Source organism: Poecilia formosa, unplaced genomic scaffold, assembly GCF_000485575.1.
Source record: "Poecilia formosa unplaced genomic scaffold, Poecilia_formosa-5.1.2 Scaffold14, whole genome shotgun sequence".
NCBI lineage: Eukaryota > Metazoa > Chordata > Actinopteri > Cyprinodontiformes > Poeciliidae > Poecilia > Poecilia formosa.
This window is the reverse complement of record NW_006799953.1, coordinates 4,367,128-4,390,980: the sequence shown is the minus strand read 5'-3', so window position 1 is coordinate 4,390,980 and position 23,853 is coordinate 4,367,128. Positions and strand designations below refer to the sequence as shown.

Here is a 23,853-nt window from a genome sequence, read left to right as displayed (position 1 = left end):
TGCTGATGTGTGTGGTTTGCTCAGTCCGGTATGTCTGCTCTGACCTTTCCAACACGTCAACTGAAAACGGAGGCAATGCGACTGGGACCGTAAAACACAATTCAACCAGAATCGCTGCATAATCATTTATTCACATATTTCTTTTCACATGTTATAGTCTATTATTGCTGCAGTTGAGGCGCCTTTCCGATTTTCTGCTTTCGGTATTCCCTCGTCGTGTCTCTTTATATTTTTCATCTTCATGCATGCTGAATATTACATTTCACAGGAGCAGGATGCAAATAAATAAAACAGTCTCTTTTTAAGTTACATGTCATATTCTATTCCATTCTATTAATGCTTCTGTAACATGCCTTTTTCAAAGTCCGAAGAAGGAAGGAAGGAAGAAAGAAAGAAAGAAATAAAAGACTTTGTGGGACATTGTGTCCATTAGAGGTGGGGGTTGAAGGCATAGCAAAGAGCACATTAATGCTAAATATTGTTAAAGCTGCAATCTATGGTTAATTTTCAGAAGCACCCAAAGCCCCTGCTCCCCGTCCACATGTAGCCTATCCATATGTGACAGGGGAAAAGGCTAAGTGAAATTACTACATTTCCTCTATGTACAGTAGCTTTGAAATATGGCACCAAATGTGCTTGTGAAAAAGGTCTGAGGTTGCGCATTAAAATATTCGTGACTACGTTATTTTCCATTTTCCCTCCTTTTAACTCAAAAAAGGCCTGCGTGTAATTACTCCATCACAAGCCCTCGGCAGCGAGAGCATTTTACAAGCTGACGTAAGGATACTGGCGTGGTTTTTCGGTTCTGAGCGTAAACGGCGTATCTCAGAGGCACCGGGAGCAACGAAGAGCACCGACACAGTGTTGGAAATAAAACTCATTGTCAGTCCGTGTTCTTTGTGGCATCTGATCCATCAAAGCACATGACGAAGTGTGACGTTTTTTTTTTTCTTTTTTCCCCCCCCAAAACAAAAATCCTGCAGCGACAACAACAATACAACACAAATACTGTGTTCCAGTTCACACGGGTCATTCTAGTGCTCGTAGATTATGGTCGTATAAGAAAAAAGGTGCTTATTTATCCATCAAGTGACTATTCTCCAACAATGAGAAATAACTATCTTACTTTCAGTAATTCAGAATAATTTAGCATTCAGCTTCACACACACACACACACACACACACACACTCTCTCTCCTGCGTATGCATGCATGCACGCACTCGCGTAAGCTCTTGCATATGCACATATGGAAAAAATTACATCATCTTTTTTTTCTGACCTACAGCAAAGGCAACTAAGAAAGAACTGTAGATTTTTCAACCTCAGACTATCTTTACAGTATCTTAGTGTTATTTGTAAATGCTCAGTTTCAGTGTTAGTTTCTCTGAAAGCACCTAGTGTCACCCAGGGAGAGGTCAGAGGTCAGAAAACTGGACATACAAGTTTTCACGGGTGGTTCTTTTTGTCTTCAAGTGTCAAAAACTCTTTTGGGTGACATGTCGTGTTGTGACTGCACAGTCTGTGCGCTTGACCAGTCAGGGTTCAGTGGCCAGTCTTGTGTCCTACTGAGCAGGCCGGGGAAAAGCTCTCGTCCAAAGTTTCAAAGGTCCTCGAGCTCCCAGGCGGAGAAGCCTCTGTCAGACATACGCTGACTCACTGGACTGGGTCCTGCCCAGGTTCGGGGCCTGGGACAGGTGTGAGACGTCCTTCTTGCGTACTTCGCAGATGGACTTCCTTCGGGCCTGCACACCCCGGATGGCCGTCTTTATCTTCCTCCATCCAAGGTGGTTGAGCTCGGCCAGGTTGAGCAGCACACATATGCCGCTCACAGCGAACATAAAGACCAGGAAGACAGTTTTTTCCGTCGGACGAGACACGTAGCACTCCACCTCCTTCACACAGGGGTAGCGGTCACACTCGAACATCCCCGGGACGTTAAAGCCGTACAGGAAGTACTGGCCGGCCAAGAAGCCGATCTCCAAGGCGTTGCGGAACACCACCTGGATGACGTAGAAGCGGGAGATGCCTTCCTGCCGCCGCACCTTGGAGCTTTTGTGCGTGGGAAGGGCCCCTCGGGGTCCGTTGGGGATCTCCTTGACGTCCATGTCGTGGTCGTCCTTGCTTTCGGGGTGCACCAGGATGCCGTTGATGTTGCGGGAGTGCAGTTTGCGAACGTGGTGGTCGTGGTGGCGACCGTGGTGACCGTGTCCGTGGTGGTCCATGTGCGAGTGGAGCAGGGAGTAGCTGCGGTCACGCGCTTTGGCGGACTGGTGGACGGAGTACGTGATGAAGCACAGGCTCGGCGTGCACACCAGGATGATCTGAAAGACCCAGTAGCGGATGTGCGAGATGGGGAACGCCTTGTCGTAGCAAGCCTGGTTGCAGCCGGGCTGCATGGTGTTGCAGATAAACATGATTTGCTCGTCTTCATACACCTTCTCGCCCACTATCCCGACTATGAGGATACGGAAGATCACCACCACTGTCAGCAGGATCCTGCAGAGACACAAAAGAAGAAGGAACAGGCAGGCAGGGGAGCGGAGAAAGACGACATCAGTTAATGAGGAGCAGATGTGCCAATCTGCTGGGAAACCTGTCTGTGTGAGTGAGACTGTTCAGTTTAGATGCTGAAATTCTTGTTCACTATATTCTAAATTATTTTTTCCTTTTGCTCGTGACTTTTACTTTTTCTAAGCTGAAGCTATAAACATAATTTTATAGGTCACTAATCACTTGAAAACTCAGCAAGAAAGTAAGTTTTAGACTACTTGTGTTTGTGTTCAATCCTGCGACTATTCAGATGCTGAAACAAACTATGCAGTAAAACTGTGTTCATGTTAGACCACTGATCAAGAGAGAGTAAAACAGAAGAGGTTGACACTTTCTCTTAATGTATGTAATCTTTACATATAACAGTTAAAATGGCTTTTTCCTGTAGCAAGTAGCTTTAACCTTCGAAATGGGACAAAAAAGAAGCAAAAATATTAAAACTCCCTTATATTATATTCAACACATCAATCAAGCAGAAACTTTGCAGAAAACACAGAAACAAATAAATGCATGACTCGATGTGAAACAAATAGGATGTGAAGTTAAACAGAACTAAACTGAACTGAATTGATTTTTTTTAAATAGCTTAAAGTGACCTAACACTATTAATTGAATTTCATTCAACATTCAATCAAAGTGAAAATAAACTGAACTGTAATAAATAGAACAAAAGTTGTTGCTGTTGACCTAAATTCAGATAAGCTGAACTGAACTGAGTTGGGTTTAAATTAACTGCTGTTAGTTAATTTGCAATGAACTGAAATAAACTAAACTTTACTCAATTCTGTTCACTTGGACATTACAATGAGCATTCTTGAAATAAGCATAGTTGAGATTAATTTAGTTTAAACAAACTTAAAAGACTGAGTTCTGGAGAAATTAGCTGAACAATTTATTTTATGTATTTGTGCTTAAAACACCTAATTAAAAACAAAATTAATCAGATTGATTTTATTTTCTTTAAAGTGACGAGGCATGCACTGATTCTGCCTCCATTAAATTGAATCTAATTGGGCTGAAGTGAATTTAATTGAGCTTCATTGACAGTAACTGGTTGTGTCCTGGTGCAATAAGAAAACTCACCAAACTGAATTCAACTGATCTTAGCTGAGTTGAGTAGCAATATATTCTATTGAAAGGAACTGAACCGTACAGTGTTGAATTGATTAACTACACTCAGAGGAGCTGATTGCACTGACTGAAGTTCTAAATTATCTGAAATTAAAATTTAGTAACCAAATCCAAGTTAGTTGAATTACATGGATTTTATGTAAATGAAATTGTTTCTGGTTTGACATGATTTGTGCTGCAGGAAGAGATTGGCTTGATCCAAACTGAATCAAATGTAGTTCTCCTCTTTAAAGTGGGCTGACACGTGACTTGAGTGTTGGCGCTGTAAGCGGTTTTCTGTTAAATCGAGTTGAATTGACCTGAATTAATGTGAACGAATCCCCTGGAGACGACACGTAAATGGTAAATTCATGGTAAAACCTTCTGGGTTTTAACATTTAAACGAACGGACCTTCAGATGTTCACTTTTTATGTTAATGTTTTTTAAGTGTAAAAACCCCACAAATCTTAGATTCCACCACCTTGTTATTTATTAAACAAGGAGGAAGCAAAATCCTTCATCATGCACAAATAAACCGCTAAACTTATTGATGGTGTCTTCTCTTTTTACCGCAACTGCAACAATGATCGCAATTAACTTCTCTGTTACACTGAAGGGTTTTCTACATGCTGCTGCACTTTGACCCTCATGGCCACCAGGAAAGGTTTAATCTACGTCTAAGCATCACAGTTTAAGCGCTTTTGGCAACGCATCGCTTTTAAATTCTTTGTACTTGTTAAAACAAAGACTCTCCTTCAAGACTCACGTCGTCAAACTATTGTCAGCTTTTTCTCCCCGACGCATAAATGCTGAGCTGTCAAGGGTGGCTGTTCTAAAACCTGTCAGGACCTCCCATTGAGCATTATTAGAGCGCTGCTGCAGTTATAGAAAGCCGTGTCCGGGGAGCAGCAGAGCTACAGAGTGGTGCAGCTGCTTTTTAAGGCCTCTGAGAGACTGATGTGCTGCACTGTTACATTCTGGTGTCGATCCAGCTTGGGCACTGCGGAGGAGGACTGGGGCTTTAGGGCTGCACACTCAGCTCTTTTTAATGAGCAAGGAAAGCCTGCGCATCACGGGGGCTCCCCGATACTCACGCCACAATGCAGAGGATGTGCCTGTAGCCCTCCTGCATGGAGGAGGTAATCACTTTTAAAACACTTGCTCCTGCGCACAACAGGGACACTCACTGTGCAAGTTAGGGGACAGAGAAAATAGGTTAGAAAACCCCTGGAAGATGGCATTCACTAAGGATCCGTGCTTCTAGGGAGGGTTAAAGTGAAGCGGTATTGATGTCTCTTTTACGAACAAGTGGATTGCCACACTTTCTACCTGCACTAGGGGGAAAATTCTGGAAGGAGGAAAGAACAAAGTTAGGGGGAAAAAAGCACTGCAAAGATTGATAAAAGCGAAGGGAAAGTGTCTGAATCCAGGTTTCCTAGGGGAGGGAAATAATAAACGTCTCTGAAGAGCGTGACTGGGGTGACAGCTTGTTAAAGCAAAGTGAAAGACAGGTGAAGATAAGAGCAGAGAGGGGCATGTGTTGACATAAAGCAGACTTAAAATAGAGCAGTGTTGCATTACGGCTGTTTCTGCCCCACCTGTGTTTATCAGCTTGTGTGTGATACTTTTTTTTTTTTTTTAAAGACAGACTTGGGGATGCAGAAACAAAGAGAAAGACTCAGCCATGTGTGCAAAAATGGTGAACACATCCAGCAGCCTGTGCTCAAAGCAGCTGTGAGTGCCTATGCTACGCTGACTCTGAGTGTGCTTGATAACCCGACTGAGCGCAGCTTCCCTGCATGTTTTGAATTTAAGATCTTGCATGTAATTTACATGAAGCGTCGTGGCTCTGTTCGCTCAGCCTCGGTAGGATCAGGGGGTTCGGCAGCGAAGCGTTTGAGTGGAAACTGATGCACCTTTGGCCGTTTCTTGCGTAAAGCTCTGAATAATTTTGAACAGTTCCCCTTTAGTTTTGTTTTCGGAAATGGAAACTGTGTTTGAAAACTGTGCTTGCAATGTGCCCCAACATGGGGGCAACTATTTTCCATTTAGTGGAAATGCAAACACATGCAGGAACACTCAGTCGGGCAGCGTTTTCTTTATGGTGCTGAACAGTGTAACGCTCATACATACGATAACACTCTGGGTGGAGAGCCATTTCCCTCGTATCAAAAACCTCCACTCGGTATTTGATGCAAGCAGACATGAACGTTTTTGGTTGCATATATTTAACTGTAATATTTGTTCACATTCTGTTTTAATCGACAAAAGTTACATTGCGTTTCAGTTAAAAATCAACCTTTTTCCCCTTGTCAATAAAGACTACACACATACTGCGTGGTAAAACTAATTCAGTCCCCTACCTCCAACGCTAACATGGTGAAGAACTCAAAGACGAGGCGGTTTTCTGACGCGGAAACGATTTTGTTGTGTTGCTTCTGTTTCTGTCTGATCTATTACAGAAGCTGTTTCGCAACAGATGGCTTGTTTCACCAATAATCAACAACGTATACGATCCCTGCAACGTAATTTAGCATATAACCACTTAGCAGTCAACTGGAAATATGAAAGATGTTCGGTGCAAACCAGTGGCCTGCTCATTAAACACTCCTCTCATCCAGCTTACTGAGGCTTATATCCGAGGTTTAATTAGTGGTGGTCTGAACTCTCAAGAGTCATTTCTGTGCGCATTCATTTGTGGCTTCGTTCCTTTTATAAACACTCTCACCTCACATATACTGCGATCCTTTTGTTAGTACTTTAAAGTAAACTAACCGGCATGCTGTTCATTTTAATTAAAGCTGCTGCGATCTGTTACACAATCTACAACCTTTACACAGATGGTGCAAGACAATTCAAGTCCCTGACATGATGACATATGTTTTTATAGAATTGTTTTTTTCACACCGTGTGATCATCGGGTGATTTATCTTCTTAGATTATAAAATTAAGTGAAATAGAATCAGATAGGAATCGGAGGTTTAACCGTAAACTACAAGCGTGTGACGATCTGAACTCATGGAGGCTTGAACGCCTTTCAGTTCCTGAAAATAAAACAGAAACATCTGCAGTATTCAGAGATATTTCAAGAGTATGACTCATACTGTATCAAAACGGTCAAAAAAGATTTTTTTCTTTCTTTATGTGTTTTACTTATTTATGTTAAGAATAGCAGTTACCACATCCTACGTGAGGGAGCAGCAGCTCTGTAATCTGTTGCTGAAATTGTGAAGAGGTTTGTTAAGCTCTTTACCTCCATGTCAGGTTTGAACATGTGCTCGTGCTGAATAAAAGTCTCTTTTGGGTTTAAAATGTATGATTGATCATAAATTCCCCATTTTACCTGAAGTGACTAATAATAAAAAAGATTTTAGGTTGATATTTCTCTAACTTTGATTCACGAGGGTAACTCTTTTTATGCTTTTCTTGTATATCCTTCTTTTATGCGTATTGAAAGCGGAAAGCGGCTGCATAAATACCAAGTAGATTTTTTAATTAAATAAGCTACTTGCAGTGCTTTGCAGAAATACTCTTCTGTGTTGTACTTTTTTTTCTTTTTTTTTGACAATTTGATCAGTTGCAACCACACACGTCAGTGTGTGTTACTGGGATTTTGAATCTAAGACCAACAGAAAGTAACCCATAATTTATTTTATTTTATTTTTTTAATGGTTTTAAAGGTCTGACTGCTTGTTTTGGATCATTGCTTTCCATCTACCCGCCCATAAACTGTGGCAAGCTTCTCTTCTCCAAAGCATCATACTGCCACCACCTTATCTTACTGTAAGTTCAGTCTGGATCTCATCTGAGCAGAACGCCTTCTTCAACATGTTGCTATACGGCTTTTTTTTTCCAACATTGCTTTATGTTCTTGGTACTCTTCCATAATTATTCTGTTTCATGTACATGTATCCTTTATATACCAAGGAAGTAATTTTTCCAAAACAGTTAATCATATTAGATTTTATTGAGGGGTGTTAAGGTAAGAAAGGCTGAATACAAATGGCACCACACTTTTCATATTTTGTCCTGTGTAAAATATTTGTATTTATGCACTTCTTCTTTCACTTTATAACTCTGATCTAATTAACTTACATCTGTTTCTTAAAACAATAATAGAATATTTTGAAGTGAGAAAACTGATGTGTCTAATTGATTGGATCTTTTGCAATATTATTGAGGACAAATGCGGGTAAACCTTTTGTTTGACGTCGCAGTGCCGGCAGCCGTTTCTGGCTGCGGTTTTCTCACTGCAGCTTTGTTCACCTCAGTGGTTACTTTGCAGATTTAACCTGTGGATGTTCAATACTGCAGCTACGGTCATTCAGTCTGTGCTGAAGCAATTTTTGTCATTTAAAAAAAAAAAAAAGAAAAAATCCCAAGACATTGCATGTATTGAACGCTTTGTGTGTTTTCAAGAGTTTGAAAACACACAAAGTGTGTGTGTGTGTGTGTGTGTGTGTGTGTGTGTGCGCACCAGCGCTGGGTAACAGGATAATCAGCATGAGGCGGATTGCTGCATTAGCAGAACGCAGTGCACTGAGGTTATCTGCAAACATCAGTGTTTTAAGTCCCGCAGAATAACAAGCCAATACTGTTAGCTGGAGCAGATCAGGACAGTAAAGCCCAGAGGCCTGAACCTGCAGAATATTCAATAACCCCCCTTTTTTTCCCCATTTAATTAATGAAAAAAAAGGGGGGTTCAGAATCTTAAGTGTTCTTACGCCCCAAGGGAATGCTCTAAAAATAAACTCACTTGCTGAGCAAAATTGCTTAAGACAACATGAAAAAGATTCAGGCGTTTCAACAAATGGATCCCTCAGCAAAAGGTTCTTTAAGTGATGGGTTAAAAAAAAAAAAAGATCACCCACATCAGTCTCCTTCTCATCACCTCATTTAGCTGCCTTCCTCCCAGAGGACTGCCTCTTAGTTGAGACTAATGATTATAATTTCAGAGGCCTCTGAAATCCCCCATCGCTGTCCAATAGACGTTTCAGGATTTGAAGAAAACTGATGTGTCTCCCATTCTCCCCCCGCCCCACGTGGCTTCACATTCAGAGCTTCTCATTTTTATCTATTTGTGCCGCAGAGACGACAGTTGGCATTTTCCTAAAACTTCAAAGACCGACAGCGGCTTGTGGGCAAGCAGAAGTAAAGGTCTGGAGGGACGACAAGTGGAGGAAGCGGAGATTCGGGCGTTGCGCTTCGCTTCGAGAAACCCTTCGAACGAGTCTGCTGACTGACCTGCGTGATTTGTGTTTCACTTTATGCTTGCTGCTCTTCAGCTGGTGTGTTGGCTGGACATGCAAGCCCTGTCTTTCCCAGAGGCTTTCACGCACACACACACACACACACACACACACACACACACACACACACACAAACAAAAAAACTTCATTCATACAACAGCTGCTGCCGAAGGCCTTCAGGGAGAACAGAGCCCCCCTATGGCACAAGAGCAGATGCATCAGCAAACACACTGCTTTTCCCTCTCGCATAAAATAGTTGCTTGCTTTAAAACATGTAAAACATTCTGTGCATGCAGAATCAGAGAATCGGTCCTGAAGCATTCACCCCGCCCCAAAATTAGGTGATTCAATTACTAAAAGTTACCAGAAATATGAAGATTTTAACTCCACTGATCTTCCCATCTCTTCTAACCAGCTTCCATGTGTCAGGAAGCGTACCCACAGTATGATACTGCCACCACCATATTTTGCAGTGGGGTTTGTGCTTTCGTGGAGATGTGAAGTATTTGTTTACAGCTATAAAAAAAAAAAAGCAAGAATGTCTCTAACTTTTAGTAAATTCTCAAAGACATCAACTTAAATTTTCTTAATCTAAAAAATAGATCAAGTTCAACGAGCCTTGATTCGTCACCACAGAATTACAAGGATCTTTTTAAAAAATATATCATTTTGCTCCACAATAACTTTTTCCCTAACCTTTTTTCTGTGTTTCTTGGTTTTCTTGATGCTGTCAGGTCACTAATGCTCAAAACCAAACCTTAACTCAAGAGAGCGTTCATATTGAGAATAATTTACATAGCAGAAAACTAACTTACTGCACCTTTAGCAACAAAACTTAAGGTGTAAATTATTACAAAAGTTTCTGGAAGGGTGTTCGCGATTAGAGTTGGTAAAAATATCCCTCCCGCCCATAAGCTCTCAATAATAAGCTCCACTGATTACTGATGGCACCGTGTAATGAATAAAGACCTTACCAGGCCTCAAAATTAGGCAGCTTAATTATCAGAGTGCAGACATTTCTTTTCTCCCATCCCTCATTTCCTCATCCGCACTCCCCTCTTAAACTGTTAATAGTTTCAGGCTTTGCCCACGTATCAGGCAGTGAAGCGGGCAGCCAGGGGTGCCGCTGAAAGTGGGCCCAACAATTACTTTTAATACGGGCTAAATTTGTGTTCCCTCAGCTGAGGCGCTTCAATTAACAGATTTGTAAGAGATTCTGTTGTTTCCTTATGATTTTAGAATTAAAATCTCTAGGTTTTGTTCGTATAACAAGAATTAATAGTCACAGAGAAGTATTTCACTACTTCATTCAGCATCTCTGAGGGAATTGAACTCCAGCTGTTTAACAGGAATAAAGAACGCGAAAAAGGAGGAAAAATAAAGATTGAGGCGCCCAACAGGTATGAGGTAAAAAAAAAAAAAGAAATAGCTAAAGGATTGTGATTAAACACAGCTTTTCTGTCATTTCCACAGCCTAACCATGCATGACTGCGGCGCACACCAGGTCCGGCTTTTCCACATCTCATTTGTCTTTATGTCACCTGAAACTACCCTTTCATTTCTATTCAAGCGAAGAACGCCAATGCCTGTGCGTACAGAACATCTGAAATAAAGCTTCAAATGAATCACACCAGCATTTCCATTTGAGTCCAAACCAGCACTTTATGCTGATTGGATCAAAATGAGTGCTTTTAAAAAATATTCCATAAATCATTTATTTGCTCGTCAGAATTTCTGAGACAAACATGTCAGGAATACGATTTTAACTCAGAGCAAAACATTTATTTTTGGAGATTAGTCTTTGATTGCTTTACTTTACCCCTCCCCCTTTGTTTTAAGGAAACATTCAATCCACCATTAAAATCATTTGCTAAATTAAATGTCACCTTTCTGCAGCCATTTATGTAGAAAATATTCCAATAATATATATATTTTTTCCTTAAACATGTTAGTTTGAATTAAACAAAAATACGTTATCTGTTATTTGTTGTACTCTGAACAAAGCTGAAGCAGATGACACGGACATGTTTTCCTCTTCCGTCATATTGGACCCTGACTCGACCGGCTTGGCTCAGCCCCACTTGGGCATCTTGTGCAGGAGAAAGCGAAGATGTGGACGGGTCTCCGAGGATGTGGAAGAAAATCTGATCTGACATTAACACTGAAATGTCCATGAATAATTTTGTTCAAAATTAAAGCTTTGCAGGGAAAATTAAAAAAAAAAAAACTTCACCAAAGTAAATCACAGGGAGTTCAAGCTGTCAGGCAACTCACTCGCTACAGTTTTCGTAGCTTGAAACAAGTTCAGCTGTGAATTTTTCAACGCAGAGATTTTGCCTGTGTGACCCTAAAAAACAAGTTGCTGTTGATGTAGGATCTGTCAGTCCCTGCTGTTTTGTCTACCTTTGGTTATACTACGTAATGTTGTGATGAAAAATGTCATTCAAATAATTTAACACAAAATGGAATGTCAAAATGTCTGCCCCTCTCATTAAGCAATATAAAAATGTTGATTGGGATTACAGCCATTGTTACAATCGACTTTTTCAATGCTTTTCCTGTTACTTTGACCATTTATGATGGTTTACTCCAAGTCGCAGCAGGTGGAAAACCCTAATCTTTATTTTACAGTCATCGCCCTGCTGCAAAATATAAATCAGACATAACAAACAGCTCTGTAGAAACGGGTTCAACCTCGTTCTGATTTTGTGCACATGATAGCATTAGCAGAAAGCAGAAAGGAAAGCAACAATCGAAAGCTCATTTAAATATTTCTCCCTCGCTTTTTCCTCCATGTTATTTAGAAACTCAGCTCACACTTGAAAGCTTCGAATTAGATCTACAACGTCAAAACCGACTGTGGTGTACGGCCACATATTTTTTTACATATTTGATCTACTGTGCATGACCGAGAGGAACACCCACGAGCCATTGACAGGAAATGCAAATACCCACTAAGATCCTTATTGAATTATTTTTTTTATTTTGAGCGTGTATACCCCTCAAATTAATCTTGCTTTATCAATGGGAATAATTTTACATACATTTTCAGTTTGAACCCAGCTATAATGCTGTATTTAAAAATGCTACAGTTTGCAGAACTTTATAACAGAATATGCATATTATTTTGCTGATTCAGCCCAACAAGCTGCGCGATATCCTTGACAGTGACATTCACTTCCTGTTTGTCTGTGCCATGCAGCCTCTCCTGTGTTGCCCTTGGCTGAAACATTAGTCATTAAATTTTATCAACGTTTAAAGGGAAGCATAAAATCTTTCATTTGTCTACAGGTGACCTCCTCAAACTTTATTGAAATATCTGACAGGCCAAAATATCAACAAGTCATACCAAAACAGAGAGAATAAATTCTACCACTAGCCTAGCACTTAGCCCTATGAAAACATCGTCAGCAGGAGAAAACGTGAGTTTAATAAAAACTGTATGTACTGATAAAATAGCTGTTGCTCTCCAGAAAACTGGATTCTGCAACATCATTGGTGAGTCTGTTAAGTGGGAAGCAGCGGTAATGAAGTGTTATTTTACTGTACTGGACTGTGCATGGGTCGTGAAATTTAACCTGAAATTGGCTAATCACCGCTGTTTTTTTTTTGGTAATTTATGATTTTTGAAATCTGCAAGAAAGTAAATATCTGTTTTTACGTATATGGAGCTCAACATTAGTGCAGGGAAAAAACTAATCTCCTGCTTTTTCCCCGATGGATGGAGGGTTACGTACAGTTACAGATTCTTTAGTTCTCGCAGTTTGAAAGGTTGGTTTGTTTTACAGGCAGTTTCATTGATTTGGTTAGACTCCTATTGTTAGTCTTTGCCAGGTAATCTCTAAAGACTCAGTTCAATCAGCTTACAGTCCAATAGAACAAGCAGTAATGTACTGACATGGATGCTTGGGAGTTGTAAATGCCTCCTTACATGTGCCAAGTTATGGAAATATGAATCATGCATGTGATTCATAGAGTTCACATACGTAGCGCCTTATAAAATCTGCACAAATAACACACATTGCTGATTGGTTGCTAAAACGAATAACAGCCGGTGCTGAACTAAAGCCGAACTCTGCTTATCTGCAAAAATCGCCCCGTCGAATAGAATAATCAATGATATTCAGCATCAGCTATTACTGCACAAATAAAGCAATGGCGACTCTGGACGCATGCAGAAACACTTCATTTCAAATCACAGCAGCAGTGGATGATGGATTACGATTTCTAACCCGTCGCTTGAATATTGGTGACAATGTTCCCCTTTGCATCAAAATCCCTCTCTGCGGCAGAACGGGTCTTTCTCAGAGTAAGGCTTTTGAAAGTTACATGAAATGTGTCCCGTCTTCGTGTTTCTGATATGGTGATGCCCTCAATTCTAGCAGAGCATTCTTGTGTCTTGGATTATTTTAGGAGAACTAGAGTGCCCTCCTTAATGCAGGGTACTTCCGTCTTGTGGATATCCTGACCCATATAGGGGAAAAGTGAAGAGAATGTGTCCTTTAAAACCCACAAGAGTGAAAAGCGGCAGACACTGTGTGCTTTCTGCTCTTAAATTCAGCAAACAAGGATTTCCAAGTGTCATCCAGCATTGCGCGGCTCTCCTTTCCCTTTTTTTCCGAGCTTTCGCGGCAGCGAGGCGTTTCGTTTGCCACTTTGTTCTCCGCATAAAAAGGCCGGTCAGTTCTGCATCCATTTTTAATGAATGACTTGACACGTGTTGCAACTCGAAACAGGCAGCGCACAACATTTATTAAGAATTTATGACTTCTAATGCTGAAGTGAGAAGTGATAGATTATAAATAATAGATTGAGTTTGTTATGCTTGTATAGGATATGAAGTGGGGGGGACTGATTTGGACATTTACACCAACTTTATTTTACACAAAAATGCCTCTTATATATGCTGAGTAAGAAATTAGCATACCAAAAAGTTTTTTGTTTTTTTTTAGCTAAACTCCTAAATTCATGTTACACATAATCTGCCTCTTTTTCTCTTTATTTCAGCACCGGCTCCAAAAGGAAGCAGCTCTGACACAGATTCCCTGGACCGAGCCTCTGCGGAGAGAAAACTTTTTCTGCTTCCTCTGCGTCCTACTCTCCCTAAATGCAGTTTTTTTTTTCTTTTTGTTGTTCTATCTCCACAACTTCTCCTTTTTATCCATTGGCAGGCTTTATCATTTGATCTTTCCTTAGATCCTTCTATGCTTCCATTTATTGCTGCCTCGTGTGCTTTCTTACTCCTCTATTAGTCTTTGGCGCTGGCGTGACTACAGCATTGCAGTCTTGTTGAAGATGCATCGACACTCTTCCTTTCTTTCCTTCCTCCCTTTCCTTTTTTTCCCCCTACCTGCAAGACATCAAATCCTATTACATTAAGGAGCATCCGCTGGGTAACCCTTGGTTAACCTGTGCATTATGTATTATGTAAATACTTTTTTTTTTCTCAAGTACGCTGTGTGTTAGAGCTAATGGCTTAGGTTTTTTATTGTCAGTATTGTGTTACTGTTCTGTATAGCTGACATCACACAGGGGGATGAAAAAAAAAAAATCGAACAAAAGCAGATGGTGGGAGATGCTAGACTCCAGCCGTCCACATTTAGTTATCCTTTTGGCAGATCAGTGCAGTTAATAAGCATTTGTTTTCCCTGCAGGAACAAGCACTGTATTTGCATTATGTACAAATTGTAATATGTGTGTATAAAAAAAAATCACTTGTATGGTGCAAGAACTATTAATAGACTATTCCTTGGACTTTTAACACTTTGTCACATTACAACCACTAACTTAAATGCATTTTATGGGATATCTTTTTTGTGATAGACCAACACTGAGTAGTGTGTGATTGTGAAGTGAAAGGAAAATAATACACGGTTTTGAAATTTTTTCACAAATACCAGCATGAAAATGTGGGTCTACATTTGTTTTTTGTTTTTTTTTCTATTGAAATTAACTAGTTGTGCACCCTGCAAAATATGCTTTAATGGAAAATTGGTATAGCAATGCTGTGAGAGACGCTTCTCTCCAAGAATAACAGAAGAGATGGTCGACGTCATGAGAAAATGGTTGGAGCTAGAGCGGGCAATCCAGGAAAAGAACCAGTTTGAGGTTGCAAAACACTTGGCACTGGGTTTAGCAGGACATGAGCCCTAAATACAAAACCAAAGCAACAATGGAATGGATTAGATCAAAGCATATCCATGTCTAGATGGCCTAGTCAAAGTCCAGACCATCGAGAAGCTGTAGCAAGACTTGGAAGGTGTTATTGCATTCCATCAACTCTAGTTGTCTCCAGTTGTGCAAAGCTTTCCAAAACCCCTAGCTGCAGCTGTATTTTCATCTGAATGAGGTTTTAGAAACCATCAACTCAGAAGTACACACCACACTTTTCAGATCTAACTATGTGTCCTATCTTTCATAATTATGTGTTGGTCTGTTAGATAAAATTTCAATCAAAAACTTTAAAGCCATGATTGTAATATGACAAAAAGAAATCCTGAATCTTAAGGGTTATTTTTGAAAAGAAAAAAAAAATTCAAGACCTTTTATGAACAAATCAGGATTTGTACATTTTTCACAGAGGTGGAAACAGAGAAGATTCATCAATAAATTATGTATAAACCCATGAGACACAAAACAACCACCAACATTATCAAGGCTGCCAAATCAATTTAAGACAGCTGTGCCCTCAGTATAAAATCTGTTATTCATTTTTGTGACAGTTATGCATTTAGAGATCCACACAAGGCACAGCACAGGCAGCACGGTGCTGACTAATGCCACCTAAGTACTTTCCATTATGAATCCTAATCAAATAGGCTGGAATATCTCTGTAAGCATGTATATTAATTAAATACATAGAGTGCACAAATAGCTCTGGCTCTGTCCTCTTAGGAAGCTCCCTCTGCCCATTACAACCAAAAATGTCATTAATTCCCCAAACTGACAGAGCAGCTGAGACAGGCTGCGGCTTATTTTCAACATATTTAATGCTTCAAAGTCCCACATCGTTGTAACTTTAAGCACAAGGTTCTGATCTGCAAACAGGGTTATTGCAGCCTTGACAATGCTTCCTTTATCTGCGTAGTCATGATTACAGACTTAGGTTATCCATGCACACACTGTACACAGACCAGTCAGATCGCAATACATAACATCACTCTCTGAATGAGTCACCCATACGCACAGCACCTGTGGTTAGTCAGAGGCACAGAAGCAATTCTCAGTTGTCATTCTCCTTCCAAGACCGTAATTAAGCTAACCTATGCCGTGCCATGAAGATGGTCCGATTCTATTTCTGTATTCCTGGGCTAATTACCTGTCCTATGCCTGGGCATAGGTTAGCTTAAAACCTACAATTAAGAATCAGCTTAATTGTAGCTTCATCAGACAGTCTAGTCATTCGAACAGAGGAGCTACATTTGTTGATTGGCGCTCCAAAAAAGATGACAGGCATGCAACCGTGTTTGCAGGGTGATGCGGGGAAGACTTTTCAGTCAAAGGGAAACATCTTCTATTTCTACTCGGGGAAACACACAGTGTTTGTGCTGCAGGCACACACATGCAGAACTGTTGAAAACAAAAAAAGGAAAAACGACACACACAGGCTGGACGCTCCTAAGTCGTGATGCGGTCTTTCCGACAGTGGCCGCATGCTCTGGCCACACCCTGTGAAGTGTTAGGCTTCACAATGCACAACGGTGCCACAGTACATCACAGTTGTTTATGTTCACAAGTGCAATGGAGCACACCTGACCACCCCCAACTAAACCGCTTGGGGTGGTCAGTGGTGCAGTAGACTTGAACCTTTCAACCCATAGAGGTCAGTGCGTAAATTTGTATGTAATTTGGTGTGGAGTGGCTCAGTAACAATCTAAGAGGCACCTCCACAGCACAAAACCGTGCCAGTGGTGAACAATTCTCCAATTTGCTGGTACGTCCATAGACATCAGTGTCATAATTTAATGTGGAAGGTGTCAGTAATGTTCTGACCATGCAGACACATGCTTAGGATTTGGAATCAAATTGTTATCTTCAGTAGATTTGTTAAAACTGCAAAAATAAATAAATAAATAAATAAATAAATAATTGCCTCTCTATAGGTAGAAAGCCCAGATCCAGACCATCGATTCATGATAAGCTGCAATAATCTAGTTAAATACTTATAATATGGAAATTACTGTACGCTTCACTATTTTTAATTAGGGTTTCCTGCAGACAGGCTAGATATCAAAAACACATGAAAAAAAAAAAAAAAATTCAGGGATCTATGACCAAAAATGATGTACAACGTGAATACAAAAGACAATATAGCTTGTCTCCTATTTCCTAGTCAAAGTGAATCGAAGACAGACTGGGAAGCTCCTAATGTAACAATTAATACCCTGAGATCAACTAGAAAGAGCCATGTAGGACAAACACAGTCTGAGGGAGGCCAAATACAGAGGGATTATTTACAAAGCATCTCAGCGTAATCAGCACTGTATCGCATAGCTGTGGTTGCTGTAAAACTACTCCCTATGGAGGGGAGGGGAGTGCTGTTTTCTCTAGCTCATGGGATCGTTTAGATAGCTAAATTTATGTCATATAGAAAGCTTTCTGTATGATAGTTCTCAACACTGAAAGACAAAAAAAAGGCATGGAGAATTGATCTGCACCAATTAGAAAAGCACTGCTTCCTTAACTGTGGTACTTTATTTTTTTTTAAATGAGTTAACCTTTTATAATGTTCACATGCCTGAAGGTTACAGGAAAGCATTACATCTTCAGAGTGTTCATTATGATTTTTGAGAGAAGTAGCAGACAAATTGAGAGTTGCTTCTGTGCCTCTGTAAGACTGTAGGTGGCTTGAATTATCCAGAGATTGATTTTCAGCCTTCATTTATTCAGGACAGGATTTCAAAGCTGCTTTAAGTCTCTTTTTTTTCTCTTTATTTTGACCACTAGGGGGCGGAAAGACTCCAAAACATGTTCACAACAGTTAGCATCTAGCTTATGAAGTTGTTATGGCTGACATATTAGCAAACAGTTGCCTACTCACATATCCAGCAGAAACAGAGCAACACGGACATCCCTTTGGTCTCCTTTGTCTGGCCACCTGTTGAATGTAATTCCAATATTCACTGTCGCTTTAGCCTTTGTTTGCTCCTCTGGCTCAGGAGAAAAATATGAGTACCATTTTGTTTTCCTAAAGGGCCGACTTCCTTCACCAGCTCTCCAAGTTTGGTGAAAATGTCACGAAGGTGGGCTAGCTCGTCGTAGCTCCTGCTCAACAGCCAACTCTGCTTTGGCTGATGCTCAGAGGAGTTAGAAAAATGTCTGGGTAGCGATTCAGGCCTAGAAGTAGCTTGCTGAGAATTGGCAACGAAACCAAGAGTGGAAAGGAAACTTGTGATTTATATGAACCAAGATATTGCTTAATTCACCTCTAAATCAAGCTGGTTTGCAGGTTTTCATCCCACCAAAACATTAGACCATCCATAGGTCATTCCTCTTTCAGTAAACAAATAGGAACTGGCTGAAATCTCTTGGTTGGAAGGGAACTCCCTACCACAGGGAATGCCTCAGTCCAGATCACTCATTCCTCACTGGCTGGTGTCCCGCATGTAGGCGTCTCCCACACACCGGACACACATGCAGAGATAATTCAATTATTTGAATCTGGTGTTGGATCAGGGGCACATCTAAAGCTGACAGGACACATGTCCCAAAATATTCCACCCCTGTCTCAGAGACCTACATCATCTGTGCTGCTTTGACGCAGTCGCGGTATCATAAATTTGGCAGATTATTTATAATGTACGTATAGAGCCTTACAAAAGTTTTCACATATTATAGTTTTTCACATTTGATCACTTATAACCACAAACTGCAATGTATTTCATTTGGATGTTATATGACAGACCTACACAAAGTGCCAAACAACTGTAGAGTAAAAAAATATATATAAACATGACTTAATACTGCTTTTATTGACTTTTACTGATGTTGTTGTTATATAATAAATATTTTAAAAATCATATGAAAAATGTGGTACGCAGTTATAGCCACCATTCTGACCAACTGTACCTTCTTTCAACTCTACCAATCATCCCCACAGCATGACGCCGCCACCACCATGTTTCACACTGGGAATGGTGTTTTCAGAGTAATTCGAAATGTTACTTTTCCATCCACGGTGTTTTGCATGTAGCAAAAAAAAAAAGTCTGGTCTCAGATGATTAGGGCACTTTCTTCTTCATGGTTGCTGTGTCCCCTGCATGACTTGATGTAAAAATACAACGGCTTTCTTCTTGCTCTTTATCTTCCATCTTTAGGCCAGATTTGTTGAGTGCACAAGTAATATTGCATCCGCCCACCTGAACTGTCGATCTCTGCAGTTCCTTCAAAGTTACAATGCACCTCTTGCCTGCTTTTATGGAAGCTTTAGAGGGACAAAAGTATCTGGTGGAGTTGTTACTGAGACACACAGTTTAGGTGGCATCTTTAGATACCTGATAGCACTAGATTGTATTTATGGGTATCACGGTTAAGGGGATAAAATAAATCTGCATGGTACATTTCTTAGATTTTGTAGCTTATGCTTTATAACGCACTGCAGTATCATCATCAGTGTATTGTTCTATCAAATGAAAAACAATGAAATACATTAAAGTTTGTGGTTATATTGTGACAAAATGTTGTTGTTTTTTAAATAGCAGGGCACTGTGTTAGCCAGTTCCTGCTTCTTCAAGGGGTAAGAAAAGAGCCACATTAGAAAGGAGAAGATTAGCGAATGCCCTCCCTCTAGACTACCTGTGATCAGGGTTAATGAAGAGAGAGCAGCCATATTAACTGATTCAAAGGTTTCCTATTTTCTTTGTCTTCTAATGAGAAAATTCTCAAATGACACTCTGATGCATCCTGGTTTCACAGGCTGGGCAACGTTCACTTTTCCAAATGAACATCCAAGTGGGACGTTTGGATGGCGTTCAGTCGAGCGGAAAATTCCACTTTTGCATCCCATTAATCACACAGAGATGATGTGGAGCACATATTTCACGCAGATTGTACAGAGCGTCTCCACAGCATGTCCCGACTCACAATCTAAGAAGAACCTTTTTTCTTCTTCACCTCATCACTGCAAACTGTTCTCGCTGTGGACATAAGAAGCTATCCCAGCTTATGATCATAAGGAGGAAGGTTAGTGCAGGCCATAAGAAGCTAACAAACTTTTTCTAAAAGTTAAACACAAAAACTGTCGATCTCTCCCACCTTTGATTTCTACCTTCCTCACCTTGCTTTCATCTTCCACATCTTTGCTCTCTCACTTCTACTCCCCTCTCCTCCTTCTGTCCTGTTGGTCTTTGGCCAAGCTCAATCTATCAATACCCAGGCTATTAGCTAGTATCAAATAAGGACCCTCTCTGCATCAACCATAATGCTTATCAAAGCCTGGTATTGATTATGTGCAATTAGTTTATCCCTTAACTAGTGATGCGAGAGGTGGATAATTGTGAGGAGAGGGTGGAAATAGAAAATGAGGGAAGAGCTCTGGGACAAGCCTGGAGGAGGAGCTGGGGGTTTAGGTTGGGGGGGGTCTCCAAACAACACAGGTACTGTACTGTACATGAAAGCACACACCTCGAGTTAATATCACTAAAACAACACAAACATGAGAGAGGAACATTTTTATGCCTGTCAGTGCCTTACCTCCCGATCATGGTGGAGTGCTGCTGGACAGCTGCCTCCAGCAGCCTCTCCAGGATAGTCCATTCTCCCATGGTGATGGACCGGCAGCAGCGGCGTCACAGGAAACAGGACCCTCGGCTTTCCTCTGGCCCGCAGGACCAGCCTATGACCGGCTGAACCGAGCACCAGGTCCTTTCTGACCTCTACTCGCTGACCTGGCTTCTTGTCTCGGCGTTGGTGTCTTCTTCTGGGACTGTCCTATGGTGCGTCCCCTTTCTGGGTGCTGAACTCACTGCATCCCCCCCCCCACCTCTCCAGTACCTCCTCCACAGTGCAGTGATGCTTGTCCTCCCCCCTGCAGCAGCGCTCTGCGCTACAGCATATGCTATAGCTCACTGTACGACAGCCATGATCACCCTCGCACTGTTCCACTTTCCTCTTTCTGTCCTCTAGCTGTTCTCTCTCCCTCTCTCTCCTTCGTCCCCTTCTACCCCTGGGGCACTCCTTGTACTTCAGCTGCACTCTCGGCCATTGGTGTCATTCGCCACTCGTCCTTGCATTGTGTATCTTTGTCTTTGCTGCACCCTTGCTGCTCTACCCTAAACACTCACACACAACACATAGAGCTGATCCACTTTGACTAAGCTCACCGTAAGCGCACACACACACATAGTTTCTGTTCGATGACAGCTCCGACTCCCTCTCTCCTACTTCCTACGGTGGACTGCAGACCCACACCAGAACACAAAGCTCCTGCCTGCTGAATGTCACTTTATGACTGGAGGAATGGTCGCTCCCCGCAGCTTGGAGCGCCACACAGACCCATAAAATCCTGCACACACACACACACACACGCACACACTTGCAAACACGCTGCCACCCAGCCCCTCAGTAATAAATCAGCTGCCTTACTGCATCCAGCAAGACTGAACCTGAGGCAGCTCTCCGAAGACCCTCTGTCCTGCCCACCGTCGTCCCCTTGGCTAATTTCGGCACAGTCCAGAGCCCAGAGTCATGTCTGCTGCAGAGGGCAGGAATGGAAAGCTGTCCAACCTGTTTCTAGGTTCCATCATCTGGCATCACTCCCCCCCTCCCTTTCCTCCTCTTCCACCTCCACTGATTCCCTCCTGTCTCTCTTCTATTCACATTTGCGTGCAGATCTCAGTCCTTCCTGCTGCCTCTGCCTCAGTGCTCCATCTCCTCTCTCGGAGCTCTGTGCTCTCTCCTCTCTGTCCCTGAGCCTGCTTCCTTGCTTTCTCGCTCTATCTCTGTCACACTCTGTGAGCATGCAACACCCCCCTCCCTCCTGCCTACTCCCTCCCCCTCTCCTCTGTACCTTCTCCGCTCATAGATCTGCTCCCTCTCATCCCCTCTCCTCCTCCTTCGCTCCCTCCCCTTCCCTCCTTCTTCTCGCCTCCTCTGGTAAATGTGCTTGGATTGCTACCCTGATCGCTGCTTCCCTTATGCTTGCAAGAATGCCTGCTGCTGTGCCGCTGTGCCTGTCTCTGCCTGATGTTGCACAGAAAGGGCGGATTTGAGATCTAACAGTGCCTCCATGCCCCGCAATCCTTTTGTTGTTTTTTTTGCACGTTGAACTCTTTCAGGTGCCACAGATCAAAAGCATTAAAGGAAAAACTGTCGTTCCTACATCAAATTCCCTATTTGTCTCTTAATTTCGCCATCTGACCCAACCCTTGTGACCTCTTATGTTCTTTCTCTCTTGATCGTCTCTTTCGTGCAGCCTCCATTAAAGCCCCCCCACACACGCTGTCCCTCTCCAGAGAAATGAGCGCTATATTGTACTTTGCCATGACATTGAAAGCTGCCTTCAATAGATTTATGGTAACATGGTGAAGGAAATGTGTCAGTCTACCTCCAGCCCGCCCACAGACGCATGCAGATGGATAGTTTATCGTCAACAAACTCAAATGCACACATACAGGCAACCAAGATAAGTAGAGGATGGACAATAGTTTGAATTATACAGAATCCTTGAGCTGCTCTCAAGATGTGAGTCATAGTAAGGTTTTCCCATCTGGAGGACTGAGTCAAGATTTGCAGAAGTGAAAAAAGATGCAGTGGCAGCACATGAGACCAGCGCACCAGAATAAAGTCATGGCAGCAGATTTAGCTGTTTGCCCCTGGGATGCTTTTGAGAATTTAAACCCCCCTTATATATATTTATTTAAGAAAAAAAGGTGAAATCAAACACTTTTGCTTTGGGACCTTAGAAAATGCACATGTGGGAAATAGATAAAGATCAGGACTTGATGGGGCAGCAAAGAGATTTTGCCAGATCAGCATCTTCTGTGGTGGGACTAGAGACGGGAGGGAGGGGGGAACGGGTGTCGGAAGGGGGGGAAGGGGTCTTTCCTTTACCAAGGACATATGGCGTAGGAGTGCTAAAGCACAGAGGAGAGCTGGGCCGTTGGAGGATGAAGGCTCTTGCTTGGCATGGGCCGACTCTCAAACAGAGCAGCTGAAGCGCTGGCATCTGCCAGTCGGCACTCCGGAAATAACTGGATGGCTCATGAATGAAGGGACACAGATGTATATTGTCTTTTCAGTGACCTAGAAGAGTGAGCTAAAGCAGACAGCAACACGGATACGGTACTCATGGACATGGACACATATCTGCTATGACACAGGCATAAATGTAGTAAAACCTTTCCACTCAAAAGCATTCATAATTTTGCCAAATGAAGAAAAAAAAATTAGGCATGGTTTTCAACATGTATTATAAATGGAATAAACTAAAAAAAAAAAAAGTGTGACATTTGTATTCAGCTCCCTTGAGTCAGTATTTTATAGGACTGTTGCAGACACAGCCAGGTGTGTTCCTATCAATTTTGCACTTCAAGTGACATTTTTGGCATTCTTTGCAATCCTTAGCTTAAGCTCAGTCAGATTGGATGAATATCAGTTTCAAGACTACTGACTCTTGATCAGTTGTAGGACAGGACTTTGACTTGGCCATTCTAACACATGAATATGTTTTGCTATAAGCCGTCCCACTGTAGGGGAGCAGCTCAACATGGATATACCAAACTTTGCAGATTTTACTGTAAACATTTTGAAAATAAAACATCATTTCATTCCACTTCACAGCCATGCACTTCTTGGCATTAATCTGTCACATAAAACCCAATAAAAGCCCTTTGTGACTGCAGCATGACAAAGAGCTAAAAATTTGAAGGAAGGAAGGATTATTTTGCAGAACACTTGATAAAACACTTTCTTTTTTTCAACTGGGTCCTGTAGCGTTTTGCTGC

General features: G+C 41.6%; 1 protein-coding gene across 2 annotated transcripts; it reads right to left on the bottom strand.

Annotated features, from left to right (window-relative positions):
• Positions 1–938: 938 nt before the first annotated feature.
• On the bottom strand, positions 939–21,895 carry LOC103133984 (gap junction delta-2 protein-like). 2 transcript variants are annotated; one of them, XM_007546016.2, is made up of 3 exons: positions 20,603–21,895; positions 17,952–18,008; positions 939–2,497 (listed from the first exon to the last, which is right to left on the bottom strand). In XM_007546016.2, exons 1-3 carry the CDS (start codon positions 20,671–20,673, stop codon positions 1,639–1,641), a joined length of 987 nt encoding a protein of 328 aa, XP_007546078.1. In that variant the 5' UTR covers positions 20,674–21,895; the 3' UTR covers positions 939–1,638. The 2 variants fall into 2 exon arrangements, with proteins under 2 accessions (XP_007546078.1, XP_007546079.1); XM_007546017.2 differs by lacking the exon at positions 17,952–18,008 and having other exon boundaries at positions 20,603–21,893.
• Between the last annotated feature and the right edge of the window lie 1,958 nt (positions 21,896–23,853).